Consider the following 14336-nt stretch of genomic DNA (forward strand, 5'->3'; position numbering starts at 1 on the left):
CAAATCCCTTGATTTGCCTCTTTCGATATCGAACTCCAGAGAGAACAAACCCCTCTTCTCTCTCTCTCTCTCTAGCTCTGGGGTCGCCACAGTGAAGGTCACCGCCTTCCCTCACTCTCTAAAAACTAACTAAAGTGACTAATTGACAAGCTAACATTTCAATTCCTCGAACAAATCTTCAGACAATTATCACTCCTTAATAGAATAAAAAAGTTAGGGTTTAGGAATTAGGGTTTCAGTTTCGGTTTATTTTTCTCGAACTCAAAATGTACGGAGGTGATGAGTATGATCCATCTTTAAACGAAGATGAAGAAGAGATTACACAAGAAGATGCTTGGGCTGTTATTAGTGCTTACTTTGAAGAAAAAGGTCTTGTTCGTCAACAACTTGATTCGTTCGATGAATTCATTCAAAATACTATGCAAGAAATTGTTGATGAATCTGCTGATATTGAGATCCGTCCTGAATCTCAGCATAATCCTGGTCGACAATCTGATTTTGCTGAGGTTTGATTATCATTACATTTCAATAGTAAAAGAACTACTCATTTATCTATGTTCATAGACACATTTAGTTGTAATTTCCATGATTATAGCTTGGTTAGTTTGTTTGTTTGATGAATTTGTACTTTGTGAAACAATTGTTACAGACTATATACAAAATCACCTTCGGTCAGATTTACCTTAGTAAACCTATGATGACGGAATCAGATGGAGAGAGTGCTACTCTATTTCCGAAAGCTGCGAGATTACGTAACTTAACCTACTCGGCTCCTTTGTATGTGGATGTCACTAAACGGATTATAAAGAAGGGTCATGATTGTGAAGAGGTAGCTGAGACGCAAGACTTCACCAAAGTCTTTATTGGGAGGGTAATGATAGTGATGAACTCTCAAGTATTATATTAACAATTCAATAGTTTTTATTTGTGTAATTTCGTTTGTGAATTATGGTTTTTTTCGATTTTAGGTTCCGATTATGCTTCGGTCGAGTTACTGCACACTTTACCAAAACTCTGAAAAAGATTTAACGGAGCTAGGGGAGTGTCCTTATGATCAAGGGGGTTACTTCATAATCAATGGGAGTGAGAAGGTTCTAATTGCCCAAGAGAAGATGAGTACCAATCATGTGTATGTGTTCAAAAAGAGGCAGCCTAATAAGTATGCATATGTAGCTGAAGTTCGTTCAATGGCGGAATCACAAAACAGGCCACCAAGCAGCATGTTTGTACGGATGCTTTCTCGGGCTAGTGCTAAAGGGGTAAATTATTGTTTTTGGGTTTTGGTTGTTGTTTCGTGCAAAGAACTACAAAAGTGTATCAACCTCATGATATTTATCTGGGATATCCTTAATTGTTGTTGCAGGGTTCTTCCGGACAATATATTCGGGCTACACTTCCATATATACGCACAGAGATACCAATTATTATTGTTTTTCGTGCACTCGGGTTTGTTGCTGATAAGGATATATTGGAGCATATATGCTATGACTTTGCTGATACTCAGATGATGGAATTACTTCGACCATCTCTTGAGGAAGCTTTTGTGATTCAGAACCAACAGGTCTCTTTGATACCCTGTGTTGGTATTTGTTAAGAATTTGAATTTTGATGCTGTTACATGAGTGGAATAGATAGGTAATGAAGAAAGTTAATTATATTATTCTAGTAGGCGAACTTACTCCAAAGTTAGATTCATATAAGTTTCCACTTGCAGTCCTCTATGGATGCAAGAACCCTATGTTATAGAAGTGTGGATATACTTCTAGGGTGAGAAATTTAGGATTGTATTATTAGCAGCTTTCATTGTTTTTGTTGTACGGCTTCATGTGTTTCTTCGGCTTGCATCAGATATTTGTGATTCCATTTACTTTTTTTATTTACATGCTGGTGTTTTATTTCAAATGGATGTGCTCAACTAACAAAATTGTCTTGTTTGTACTCTTAAAGGTTGCACTTGACTACATTGGGAAAAGGGGATCCACTGTCGGTGTGACGAGGGAAAAAAGGATCAAGTATGTTCAAAGTTCATATAATGCTCTCAGTCTTTATTAAACGTTTGCTATTTGTAGGATTTCTCCGTGCTCACGAGTTCACATGCTTGTCCACTTCGCAGGTATGCCAGAGAGATTCTCCAAAAGGAAATGTTACCCCATGTTGGGGTTGGGGAGTATTGTGAAACTAAGAAGGCTTACTATTTCGGGTATAGATCCTTCCTCCTACAGTTCAGTGAATTCTACTGCTACAAAAATTTACATTGAAGTTTTCTTCTACTGCTCATAGGTACATCATCCATCGGCTATTGCTTTGTGCAATTGGCCGAAGGCCAGAAGATGACAGAGATCATTACGGAAACAAGAGGTTGGACCTTGCTGGTCCTTTACTTGGAGGCCTCTTTCGAATGGTGTGTGATTTGTGAAAAAACAAAATGCTTTACAAGATTGAAGTCTTGAATGCAAAATCTTATTTTGATTGTTTTATTGAGTGCAGCTATTCAGGAAATTGACAAGGGACGTCAGAGGATACGTTCAGAAGGTTTTATCTTTATTTGACGTTTGCTGATTGCAACTAATTGTTCATTCTCTTTGTCCGCTCTTCTTTGCTGATTTTATACTATGGGACAGTGTGTTGATAATGGAAAAGAAGTTAACTTGCAATTCGCTATTAAGGCAAAGACAATTACTAGTGGTCTTAAATACTCGCTTGCCACTGGTAACTGGGGACAAGCAAATGCAGCTGGTACAAGAGCAGGTGTTTCACAGGTTAGTCAGAACTCAGTTTCATTGTTCTATGTTTGTATTACACTAGATTTCCAAACACTTACCTCATAAACTAATTTGATTTAACAGGTGTTGAATCGCTTGACATATGCTTCAACTCTATCACACTTACGGAGGTTAAACTCTCCAATAGGGCGTGAAGGTAATGTTTGAGGATATTGAAGCTCCTCTTATTTTGTATATCTCTGTTCTCCCTGTTCTGCTCTTAATTTTGTTCCTTCGATATACTTAGGAAAACTGGCAAAACCCCGCCAACTGCATAATTCGCATTGGGGAATGATGTGTCCAGCAGAAACACCAGAGGGACAAGTATGTATTAACTTTTCTATTGATCTTTTTTGGTTTCTTAAGTGTATTACTAACTTTATGTATCTCTATTATGTGATAGGCTTGTGGGCTGGTCAAGAATCTCGCTTTGATGGTTTATATAACAGTAGGATCTGCAGCGCATCCTATCTTGGAATTTCTGGAGGAGTGGAGTACGGAAAACTTTGAGGTATTCCTTTTAGAATCTGTGTGGTGATGGGTCTGGGTTGTTCGTAGATTGTTTTCTTGTTTGGTTTACATTCTGTTCTGTTTGCAGGAAATATCTCCTGCAGTTATTCCTCAATCTACAAAAATTTTTGTCAATGGTTGTTGGGTTGGCATTCATCGTAATCCTGAACTTTTAGTAAAGACTCTGAGACAACTCAGGAGACAGGTATTCATCTCTTTCTTCTTTATCTTCATTGCGTTTTTATTCTCTTATGTAATTCCTTATTTCCAATAATTAGTGTTCCTCTTCATTTTGACATGCTAACGACTTTTACTTAGTGAACATGTTTAAGTTCATAAATTGCTATCAACATTTTGAGAGGTACTCTAATTTTTCCATATTCTGTCACTACTATTTGCCTTTTTTTGTAGGCTTAAGGATGACAATATTCGGGTTAATAGCATGTGCAATTTAGTCTCTAGCACACTACAACACCTAGATGCTTATTCCATGCGTAGTGCACCCTTATCCCAAGGCACAGTGTACTGTATTCCTTGCAATAAATAGAAAAATCACGCACCAGATATATTGCTCACTAGTTACAGATGCAATTACTTTTCTTGAAAGCAACTTGATTAGATACGTAACTGTGTTTTCGGAACAGTTCAATGTGTGTCTATTTAATGTCTTTTCCCTAGTTTCTTCTTAGTTTATTTCTTGAGAACTGAAATAAAACTTTGTTATAGGTTGATGTAAATACTGAAGTTGGAGTCATTCGAGATATCCATTTGAAAGAACTACGGCTTTATACTGATTATGGCCGCTGCAGTCGTCCACTGTTTATTGTGGAGAAACAGAGGCTGCTGATAAAAAAGAAAGATATTCAAGCATTGCAGCTGAGAGTATGTTTTTATAGAAACTTCTGCATGTAAACATTGGTTAGCAAATCTTTCTTCACAACAACATTGGTCTCTTCTTTACTATTTTTATCTATTTCTAGGAATCACCGGAAGAAGGTGGATGGCATGATCTTGTTGCTAAAGGATTTATAGAATATGTAGACACGGAGGAAGAAGAGACCACTATGATTTCCATGACAATAAATGTAAGCATCTTACAGTTTGTTATGCCGGATATATGACCTATATTTATTGGCTTTATGCCTTCGTCGACCAAGTCCTTACTGATTCTTGTATGGTACCAGGTTCTAACTGACATTCCTACATATATATGTTGCAACATCGAGCACTGGTTAAAATTTTGTATATGCAGTGTCCTTAATGAGTAATAAAATATGCATTGCAGGATCTTGTTTCTGCGAGGGTTAATCCAAAGGAAGCATATTCTGAAACTTACACCCACTGTGAAATCCATCCTTCACTGATATTGGGTGTTTGTGCTTCTATTATCCCGTTTCCAGATCATAACCAGGTCAGTTTCTCTTGCTGATGAGCAATCTCCAGTATTAATAATTTTACACAATCAACTTACTTTTCTGCTTCATATCTTTCAATTACCAGTCTCCTCGTAACACATACCAATCTGCCATGGGTAAGCAAGCAATGGGCATTTATGTCACCAACTACCAGTTACGAATGGTAAGCTTCAAGATTCACTTCTGTTTTTCTATAAGCTTGTAACATCCTGGAATTTTTTTGCAATGATTTCCTGTATAAGTCATTCTTTCCTTGGTTCAGGACACACTGGCATATGTTCTCTACTATCCCCAGAAGCCTCTTGTTACAACTCGTGCAATGGAACACTTGCACTTCAGACAGCTCCCAGCTGGCATTGTAAGCAATTCTGTATTACTTGCTTGTACTTGAATGCTTGGAAATGGTTCTAATGATTACTTCCTGTTTCAATGTGTTGTTAAAGAACGCCATTGTTGCCATTGCCTGTTATTCTGGATATAATCAAGAAGATTCTGTTATCATGAACCAATCTTCAATAGATCGTGGATTTTTCCGTTCATTATTTTTCCGTTCGTACAGGTGAGACAATTTGCACAGATTTACCTTATTTATTTTTTCAAGAAATTGATCGTGAATCCTTTCTTAAGTTAAACTATAATTTTAATCTTATGTTGCAGGGATGAAGAGAAAAAGATGGGTACTCTTATCAAAGAGGATTTTGGACGCCCAAATAGGGAGAATACCATGGTTAGTAACTTAAAACCAAACTCTGGCAAGCTCATACTTCTCTCTATCTGTGTGTCTGACCTCAGTTTCGTATGTAAACAGGGAATGAGACATGGGTCATATGACAAATTGGACGATGATGGTCTTGCACCTCCTGTGAGTATTTGGGTCGTTTACCACTGTTTCCCAAACATTTCAGTTTATGCGAAATAACATTCCTGTTTTTTGTGAGTTAGGGCACTAGGGTTTCGGGTGAAGATGTCATTATTGGAAAGACTACTCCTATTGCACAGGATGATTCTCAAGGACAGGCTTCCCGATACACAAGACGTGATCACAGCACGAGCTTACGTCATAGTGAAAGTGGGATGGTAGATCAGGTAGGCGTAATACATTTATGTATTTCATCTTTTCTGAAATGGGATTCGGCACCCAGAATGTCTCCTCATTCTTTTGTGTAACTTTTAGGTCTTGTTGACAACAAATGCTGATGGACTGAGGTTTGTGAAAGTAAGGATGAGATCTGTTCGAATACCTCAGATTGGAGACAAGTTCAGTAGTAGACATGGTCAAAAAGGAACTGTTGGGATGACCTACACTCAAGAAGATATGCCGTGGACAGTTGAAGGCATTACACCAGATATTATCGTGAATCCCCATGCTATTCCTTCTCGAATGACAATTGGTCAGCTTATTGAGTGTATCATGGGAAAAGTTGCAGCTCATATGGGGAAGGAAGGTGATGCTACTCCATTCACCGATGTCACTGTGAGTATCCTTTTGGACATTCTTGCTTGCCACTTCAGGCCAAAAGATATCTGACTAACCCATGATATGTAGTCGTATCTGGTTTCTAAGTTTCATGTTCGTATACTCTTCAGGTGGATAATATCAGCAAAGCTCTTCATAAATGTGGATATCAAATGCGTGGGTTTGAAACGATGTATAATGGACACACTGGTCGGAAGCTTACTGCTATGATATTCCTGGGTCCTACTTATTACCAGAGACTAAAGCATATGGTGGACGATAAGATTCACTCTCGGGGAAGGGGTCCTGTGCAAATTCTGACCAGACAACCAGCTGAAGGGCGGTCCCGTGACGGAGGTCTACGGTTTGGAGAAATGGAAAGGGATTGTATGATAGCTCACGGTGCAGCGAATTTCCTCAAGGAACGACTCTTCGACCAGAGTGATGCTTATCGAGTTCACGTCTGTGAACGCTGTGGATTGATAGCCATTGCAAATCTGAAGAAGAATTCGTTCGAGTGCAGAAGTTGCAAAAACAAAACCGACATTGTTCAGGTAAACTCTCTCTCTCTCTCTCTTTCTCTTAGATTTCCTCGATTCGAAGATATTCTTGTAATCCTTCAACATGGATTGAGGTTAGTTGGATTCTGGACATAATTCCGTTTCTGAGTCTTTTGAATCGGTAATGCAGGTCCACATTCCATATGCATGCAAGCTTCTGTTTCAAGAACTGATGTCCATGGCTATCGCCCCAAGGATGCTGACTAAGGATGTTAAAAAATCAAAGGATCAAAAGAAGAAATGAGGATAAAAGATGAAAATCTTTTTCCTTACTATATTGTTGTCTTATTGGGCGAGAAGAGAGAATTTTCTGCAGGTTCTCGCTCTCTATATCCCTACCCTACTTTCCTAAACATCAGATACTTATCTGTTTCATGAGACTGTAGAAGATAAATCATGGGAGAGATGAACTCTCTTACTTAACTGAGTATCTAGAAGAAAAAGAGTTTTCTAGGTTTTCGGCCTTATACCTCCTCTGGACAATAGTGACTGGTAACTGACTTTATAAGAATGTTTTTTTTTGTATTATCTTTACAAGAATGTTATATACAATTTAGTATTAACTATATTGGATCCTTAACAAAAAAAAAAATTAACTATATTGGCTAGTTTGTGCTTTATGCAAAAAAAAGTCTAATTGATAGCTCATAAGTTATTTTTTTTTGTTAACCCGTGTTTAAATTGGTTAGATTTCTAAATTGTTTAAATTGACTTGTTTTTTACCCAATTTTTGTAGAACTTCACCAAAATTGGCCGACCCTTTGGTTACAAAAAACATTTCGCTTTACAATTATTTGCCATTGCACCAGAAACTCATGCTCTTTTATTGACAAAATTATTGCCTCCAAAGACGATATATGAGGTATCAGGCTATCCATACTGTACTTTGTGGGTCATGATGGATACTTTATACTTTAGGTTCAGAACTCATCTCTTGCTAACTATGTCTTCTGCAAGCTCGAAAAGGTATAGAATTTTGTCAATAACAATCGTTTTTTATTAGTTGTTTTTAACTGCATTTCATAAAAAAAAAAATCAAAGTTTGACATAAAGAACAATTTCAAGTCACAAGAAAATTCAAATAAAATTTCATTTGCCCAACCAACTGACAAGGGATAGTACTGTAATTTATTAAACAAAACAAAGATGGTAATTTAGCTTGGTAAAACTACCATATAAATAGACACTATTATTGTTCCTATTCACTCACCTACAAAATAGAAAGTTTATTAGCAGAAGAAAACTTGTACTTTTCCTAGTTCCATAGGTCTTCAAAATTTCCCCCCTCTATTTCCCTTCATTTTCTTTCTCTAATAACCACAAATGAATAAGAAAACTGGAATCAAGATGGCTTCAATAGCTGCTGTCTCTGCTGCTGCAATCTCTGTTACTACTTCTTCGTCTTCGATGGATTTTTTCGTTAATTTGAATTCCCCACCATCTTCTCCTCAGGTACATATTAACTTTATAGTATTGTTTTATGAATTCCATTAAGGTTAACTATGAGACCCAACTCAATTCTGTCCTTTAATTTTATTTAGGAGATGGGTTTGAAGTTTGATGATAATCAAGAAAATTCAGGTTTAGAGAAATCAACAACGAAGAGTACTACAAATTCGAATGATAAGTTCTCACCCAGATTTGACGGGTTAAGATTTATTGAAACACTTGTAACAGGACATAGATAAGATTCAAATTTGAAGAAGAGGAAGAAGATAGGAAATATTATGGGTTGGTTTTGAAGTTGTGATAATTACTTGAAATGTAAATGAAATTATTATATTGGTACCAACATGTATGGTGGTGTGATTTGCTACTATTAGTTATTTCAATATGAATGAATTTAAGACTTTATAATAGGAGGTATACAAAATTCATTTGAGTGATCATATTTGATACAACTTTGTGGATCTAGTGGAAGAACACATATTTTAGAGAGAATAAAAAAAGGTAAAGTGAGAGACAATTGGAGTACGCGACTAGTAGGAACACAATCTGATGGAGTATAACTTCCGTCTGTCAGTAATTTCATTGTTCTATCTATAATCAACAATTTTCATTCTTTTGTCAAGAAAATAAGTGAGTTTGGAAGTAGTATCGCAGGTATGTAAAAAATACGTTATTTACGTTTCACTTTAGTGTTCACTCTATAGCTCTCCAGCCTTCATGAATAACACTATAGGAACAATTTTCTTTGACAATTATAAAGTCAAAAATTGGCAAGATATGGTTTTGTAATTTGATAAGATAGAGTTGAAGCTAAAAGTGGAGAAAATAATGCTTAGGCATATGTTGAGAAGTGTGAGTAGGTCATCCTATAATTAGAGGAGGTTGCCATGTCAGCATCCACCAATAAAAAACGCATCTATGGGGAGGATATTCCATTTGAGATTCTTTTTTATTTAAAGACGATTCTTCTGTTACATAATCATGAGATAACATCTTATTTAATTGGACTATATTTGAATCCGTTTTTCTAATCAATTAGGTCGGTGTGTTAGAAGACCGAAGAAATGTTAATAATGAAAAAAATAAAAATAAATTTTTGTAGTGATTAGTATCTTTATTTGCTACATTTTTTTTGTTGAATAATCTTTATTTGCTACATAGCTTACCTAGAAGTAGATAGTGACATGTATGTTTCATGTCCAATGTGCTACTAAACATTTGCCAACCAATGAAAAGAAAAATTCCATTTATTTCCGTTCATGTTTTATATTAAGTCCATAACTTTATACATATAAACTTTAATTTTCTCAAAAAGACACTCCGCTTACATGTTAGTCACAAAGTTTTCTCGCTCCTCTTTATTATCTCTACAAGGATATAACTACATCAAACAGTCTAATAAAAAACGATTGCACATTTAATTCGCCTTTATTCTCAAGTAGGGTATGATTATTTCTGATGTCATTTGATACGTCAAGTATATTTTGTTCTTTCAACAAAAAAAAGTGTTTTTGTTCAAATACAATAACCTACCTATCTGACAAAAATCAAAGAGAAATGCTACAGGTCAAAGCTTTTCTAAGACCTAAATGAAATCGACAATCTCCATTTCTTGGTCAACTTTTTTTCTCTCTTGATGAATTTTTTCACTCTCTTAATAGATTAGTTGATTCCTACTTAGTCTGGATTAGGTGTACGTTTGTAGTATCTTCAACCGTTTTTCAAAAACAAGTGCAATAAAACCAAACTAGTGAGTTTTGATTTCTGAACATGGCTCTCTTTAACCCCAAGATAACGTAGATAAGTCGTAAGGTTAACTTAGAGGGGCAAACTGAAATGTTAATTGAATTCAAGGGGTAAGGCAAGAAAATACCCATTTTTATTTCTATACCAAATCAATAATCTTTTCATGTTCTTTAATTTTTTTTACCAAATTAGATTTCTGAATCGAAAAAGGTTTTGTTTCGATTTCCACTAATATCTCTTCATAATTTCATTTTTTTTCTCTACCTAATTCTTCAGATCTCACTACCTAAAGTACTTTCTCTCTCTTTAGATCTCTCCAATTCATCTAAAACCCTAGATTAAATCTTCTTGTTCATCATCAATGGCTGCCATACTTGATTCAGTAACAATTCCTCGATCTTCTAGCATTCGATCAACTCTTTCTGCATCAACTACTTTGTCACCGGTTTCTAATCTTTCCTCCACTCGTAATTTGAGTTCGTTGCCGATTTATAGAGGTTTGAAGATTCAATTGTGTTCTCTGAGAAATTCGGTAACCTCAGTAAAGTTCAGAAATGTGAGAAATGGTTATCATGGTGGAAGCATTGTTTCTGAGGCTCAAGAAATGACGACTGTTGAAGGTTAGGGTTTTAACTATTTTAATCTCAATATATATTGAGGATTAGACATTGTCTGTTTGCAATTCGAATTCCTCAAAAGAAATATTGAATCACATGAGAGGAGGAAATAGTGGATACTTTTAACTGGAAAAATTATGATTTTTTGACTGTTAGTTCCTCTTTTTGGGTTTCTCCCCATGAAAATGTTTCCAACTGGGAAGAATTTTCATCTTTAGGTTAAAAAATGATGAAATTTTGATGATTTGGTGGGTGACTAGATTTTTTGTAAAAACAGGAGAATTTTCATCTTTTAGGTTAAATTAGTGATGAAAATTTGATTACTTTGGTGGGTAGGCTAGATTAGGTTGGAGGTGATTGGTTTTTAGGAAGCTGATTAGGATAACTTGATTTTGTTGTTAATTTGTTGAACTGATGGGTAAACTTGATTAGAGGTTTGAGGGCTGTCTATTTTGTTCATTTCCTAAATTCAATCGAGTACATTACTTGTTTGAATCCTCCAAATGGATCAGAGTGGAGGTTTGAGGGCCGTCTATTTTGTTTTTTAGTTTTGAGATGCTTTAATATGATGGGTTTGATTGCTTGGTGTTAGAGTTCGGCAGAGTTCGACGCCAGATTCTTAGCATTCAGTTGTTTGTATTTAACTTCGTTGACGATCGCCAGAAGAACCGAAAGAACTGGTTATTAGAAGCCTCTAAATGTAGGTGGTCTAGGTGAAATAAAGTGTTGTTTGTCATTGTTTGTGTTGTCGAGAAGGCAAGAACTAAGCTTATTGATAGGCGTATAGTTATTTTTTTTGGAACTATGAATAAAATTATGGAGTCTGAATAAAACCACAAAGTGCGTGCATGAAGCAAGAAATAGTAGAAACTAATAACTGAAAAAAAAAGGAAGAAGAAAGAGTACGGAGACTTGAAGAATCTGATAGGAACATATAGTGATGTGAATGTTTTCCCGTTGGCCTTACAATGTGATATCTTTTGATTAGGAGGAAATCTGTGAAAGTCTGGTTCAATGCCTGACCAGTCTTGGTCGATGCATGTCATTTAATAATTCTAATGATCTTATTTATATCATATGAGTATCTTGTATGACCCTATAGTTCTACCTTAGGTTATGTAATTTAAACCTTATTTCATATTATATTTAGTTATAACATGTATCGTGTTATTAAAAGAAACACTCCCAGCAACGTGTTTGAGGCAGGAAACTGTTGATTTCCAATATAAGCTACTATGGACTCTTTTAGGTACTTAGCATGTAAGGATTAGTTTTCTTCACTTCCTGATTGCTCAAATTTGCTTCACAGCACGTGGGTGGGTGGACTAGTTTATTGATACCTACCACGTGAGGACCATTTCGCCTACATCACTGATGAAATATAAATGTCATAGTTTATAGTGTATTAAAGCACAAGAAACTATGATATACTATCAAGTATTAACTGTACTGCAAGAAGACGTATATGTTTATACATCCAACTTCGTGGACTCTAATCTGCACGACTTGCATTAGGTGTTTGTATTGACGATTGGAAGTCAGAATCATCATGCCCCAATAAAGTCTCTTAAAGGCAGTACAATTTGACGTAAAATTTGATATCTAGTCCTAAAAAGGGTCAGTTCTCGACCTCATGCCATTGTTAATACTGTCTGCATTTGGATCATTGGGTATAAGACTACCTGCTATTATTGAGTTCCTCGCCAGCTGAACTCTTTCAGTTGTCATGTTGGAAGCTCAAATCAGTTTATCAGAAGTACTAAGTAGCATAATCTTTTTGAATTTGACTTATGGTGTGTTTGGTTGCGGGATTCCTAAGTAGAATTCCTATCAAAAGTGGAATTTAGTAGGAATCATGAATCCTTGGTCTGTTTGGCTACCAAGAATCCTAGGACTCTTGAATCCTAAGGATTCCTAATTCCAAAATTTGTATTGGACCAAAATCCCACCCTACCCCCTAGGATTTGCTAGGATTTTGGATTAATGAACCTAAATTTCAACCTTAAAATCAACAAAAAAATATTTTCTTCTACAAAATCATTATTTTTTTTCAAAATCATTATTTTTTTCAAAAATCATATTTTTTTAAAGACGTTTAAAAATACTCAAATAATAATAAATCATAGGATTCTTAGTTGCCAAACAAGCCAAAAAATATTACTTGGATTCATGAATCCGTGGAATCATGAATCCCAAGGACTCATGAATCCGCGGATTCATGATTCCGCCATCCAAACACACCATTAATGTTTTCTTGGTTTTCAAATATTGCAGTGCCATCAATCACTGACGAAACCTGGCAATCTCTCATCCTAGAGAACGATCTTCCTGTGCTAGTTGAATTCTGGGCTCCTTGGTGTGGCCCGTGCCGTATGATCCATCCAGTGATAGATGAACTTGCCAAGGAATACGAAGGTAAGCTAAGATGCTACAAACTAAACACAGATGAAAGCCCGTCAACTGCAACTCGATATGGAATCAAAAGCATACCAACTGTCATGATGTTCAAGAATGGTGAGAAAAAAGACACCATCATTGGTGCTGTCCCAAAGACTACACTAACTAATAGTATTGAAAAATTCTTGTAGAGAAGAGGTATGTAATTGCCTTCATTAGAACTATATGCTGCTTTTAGCGCACTGTTTATCGCCGAATTATATCGTTCGACATATCAGCGAATGTTTTTCTGTCACCATAAAGAAATGAAAGTTCAGATTTCAATTTTTTAGAGTTGTGATTTCCATTTTCATTATATATACATATAGACAGATAGTTCTGTTATCTTAGGCTCTTTCTTTCTCTTAGACGGTCGTTACTCTGTTAACTCACCACCAAATCAGATGATCACTTTCGACAGCGTTGGGATGACTAATTATCAATAAGATTCATTTCTGTGGTTTATTCGTCTCTCTTCTGTTAGGATTATGTCCGTTGGTTCACCGACATAACATTACAGTTGGGTGAACGAAATTACACTCAAAAGGTTTTATTCGAGATTTCTAGCACAGATTAGCAAAATCCTTGTATGGATAAGAGTTCCACTGTGGATCTGACTCATACTATTCTCATCATTAGCTTACTCATATTAGCCTGATCAGCATCTACTCACTGATAACTTTTAAAGACATTTCTCTGACAATCTGGAATCAGATGGTCCGATAATACCATCTGACTTGAGCTTTGGCCCCAAATTTTTCCAGACTTGAGTTAGAGATATTCAATATCAATTTGTATCCACTATAGGTTAAGATCAAGTGGAAGGCATCTTTCATTTTGTAAGGTTGCAATTCTTTATTTATTTAGATCGGACTTGTTTTCACGTAAGTTATATTAATAAAGTACAAAACATTTTTGTTTTGTATTAGTTGAACATATATTGTCTCTTCCCACGTCTCAAAAGTTAACCCTAACCGATTCAAAATTTTATAATCCTTTACAATAGAGAAGAACGTTAAAATTTTAGATTGACTTCCACGCATAATACACGTAATAGTCAAAGCTAAGCGCTCAATTTCGAGATGGTAATAGTAATATTAAAAAAAGTACAACATTAATGATCTAATTAGCTATCTAATCTTATCTAAAACCATTGAGGATAACATTTTTAAAATGAAAAAGTTATTGGAAAGACTTGTAGCTTTCATTTTAGGTCATCTCTCATTTTTTTTTTGTTGAAGTAATCATCTCTCATTCAAGTTCAATTAAGAATCTTTCAACAAAAAAAAAAGTTCAATTAAGAAACACTTTTTTTTTTTGCAAATGTCAAAAAGAGGTGTAGGTGGTGCTTCATTACCAACTTAATTGTAATTATAACACAAATC

At 35.5% G+C, this 14336-nt stretch overlaps 2 protein-coding genes and 2 long non-coding RNA genes across 4 annotated transcripts; 3 read left to right on the forward strand and 1 right to left on the reverse strand.

Moving 5' to 3' along the window:
- Window positions 1-27: 27 nt before the first annotated feature.
- On the forward strand, window positions 28-7170 carry LOC147555651 (DNA-directed RNA polymerase II subunit RPB2). Its single transcript, XM_086663309.1, has 25 exons — window positions 28-506; window positions 650-871; window positions 969-1259; window positions 1364-1561; window positions 1948-2012; window positions 2114-2200; window positions 2281-2401; window positions 2488-2532; window positions 2622-2759; window positions 2847-2919; window positions 3010-3086; window positions 3166-3273; window positions 3361-3477; window positions 3999-4154; window positions 4253-4357; window positions 4558-4683; window positions 4773-4850; window positions 4950-5045; window positions 5131-5246; window positions 5345-5414; window positions 5496-5549; window positions 5630-5773; window positions 5862-6161; window positions 6275-6697; window positions 6834-7170. Exons 1-25 carry the CDS (start codon window positions 267-269, stop codon window positions 6945-6947), a joined length of 3564 nt encoding a protein of 1187 aa, XP_086519435.1. The 5' UTR covers window positions 28-266; the 3' UTR covers window positions 6948-7170.
- A 737-nt stretch (window positions 7171-7907) lies between these two features.
- Window positions 7908-8560, forward strand: LOC147555652 (uncharacterized). Its single transcript, XR_015234938.1, has 2 exons — window positions 7908-8155; window positions 8245-8560. It is a non-coding gene; the product is annotated as an uncharacterized LOC147555652 (long non-coding RNA).
- Window positions 8561-9549: 989 nt separating this feature from the next.
- LOC147555653 (uncharacterized) lies at window positions 9550-13243 on the forward strand. Its single transcript, XM_086663319.1, has 2 exons — window positions 9550-10518; window positions 12790-13243. Exons 1-2 carry the CDS (start codon window positions 10260-10262, stop codon window positions 13101-13103), a joined length of 573 nt encoding a protein of 190 aa, XP_086519445.1. The 5' UTR covers window positions 9550-10259; the 3' UTR covers window positions 13104-13243.
- LOC147555654 (uncharacterized) lies at window positions 10064-14057 on the reverse strand. Its single transcript, XR_015234939.1, has 3 exons — window positions 12757-14057; window positions 11194-12302; window positions 10064-11133 (listed from the first exon to the last, which is right to left on the reverse strand). It is a non-coding gene; the product is annotated as an uncharacterized LOC147555654 (long non-coding RNA).
- Window positions 14058-14336: the final 279 nt, after the last annotated feature.

This window comes from Eschscholzia californica, unplaced genomic scaffold (genome assembly GCF_041429995.1).
Source record: "Eschscholzia californica isolate CP2 unplaced genomic scaffold, dmEscCali1.0.p SCAF_2, whole genome shotgun sequence".
NCBI classification, from domain to species: Eukaryota; Viridiplantae; Streptophyta; class Magnoliopsida; order Ranunculales; family Papaveraceae; genus Eschscholzia; species Eschscholzia californica.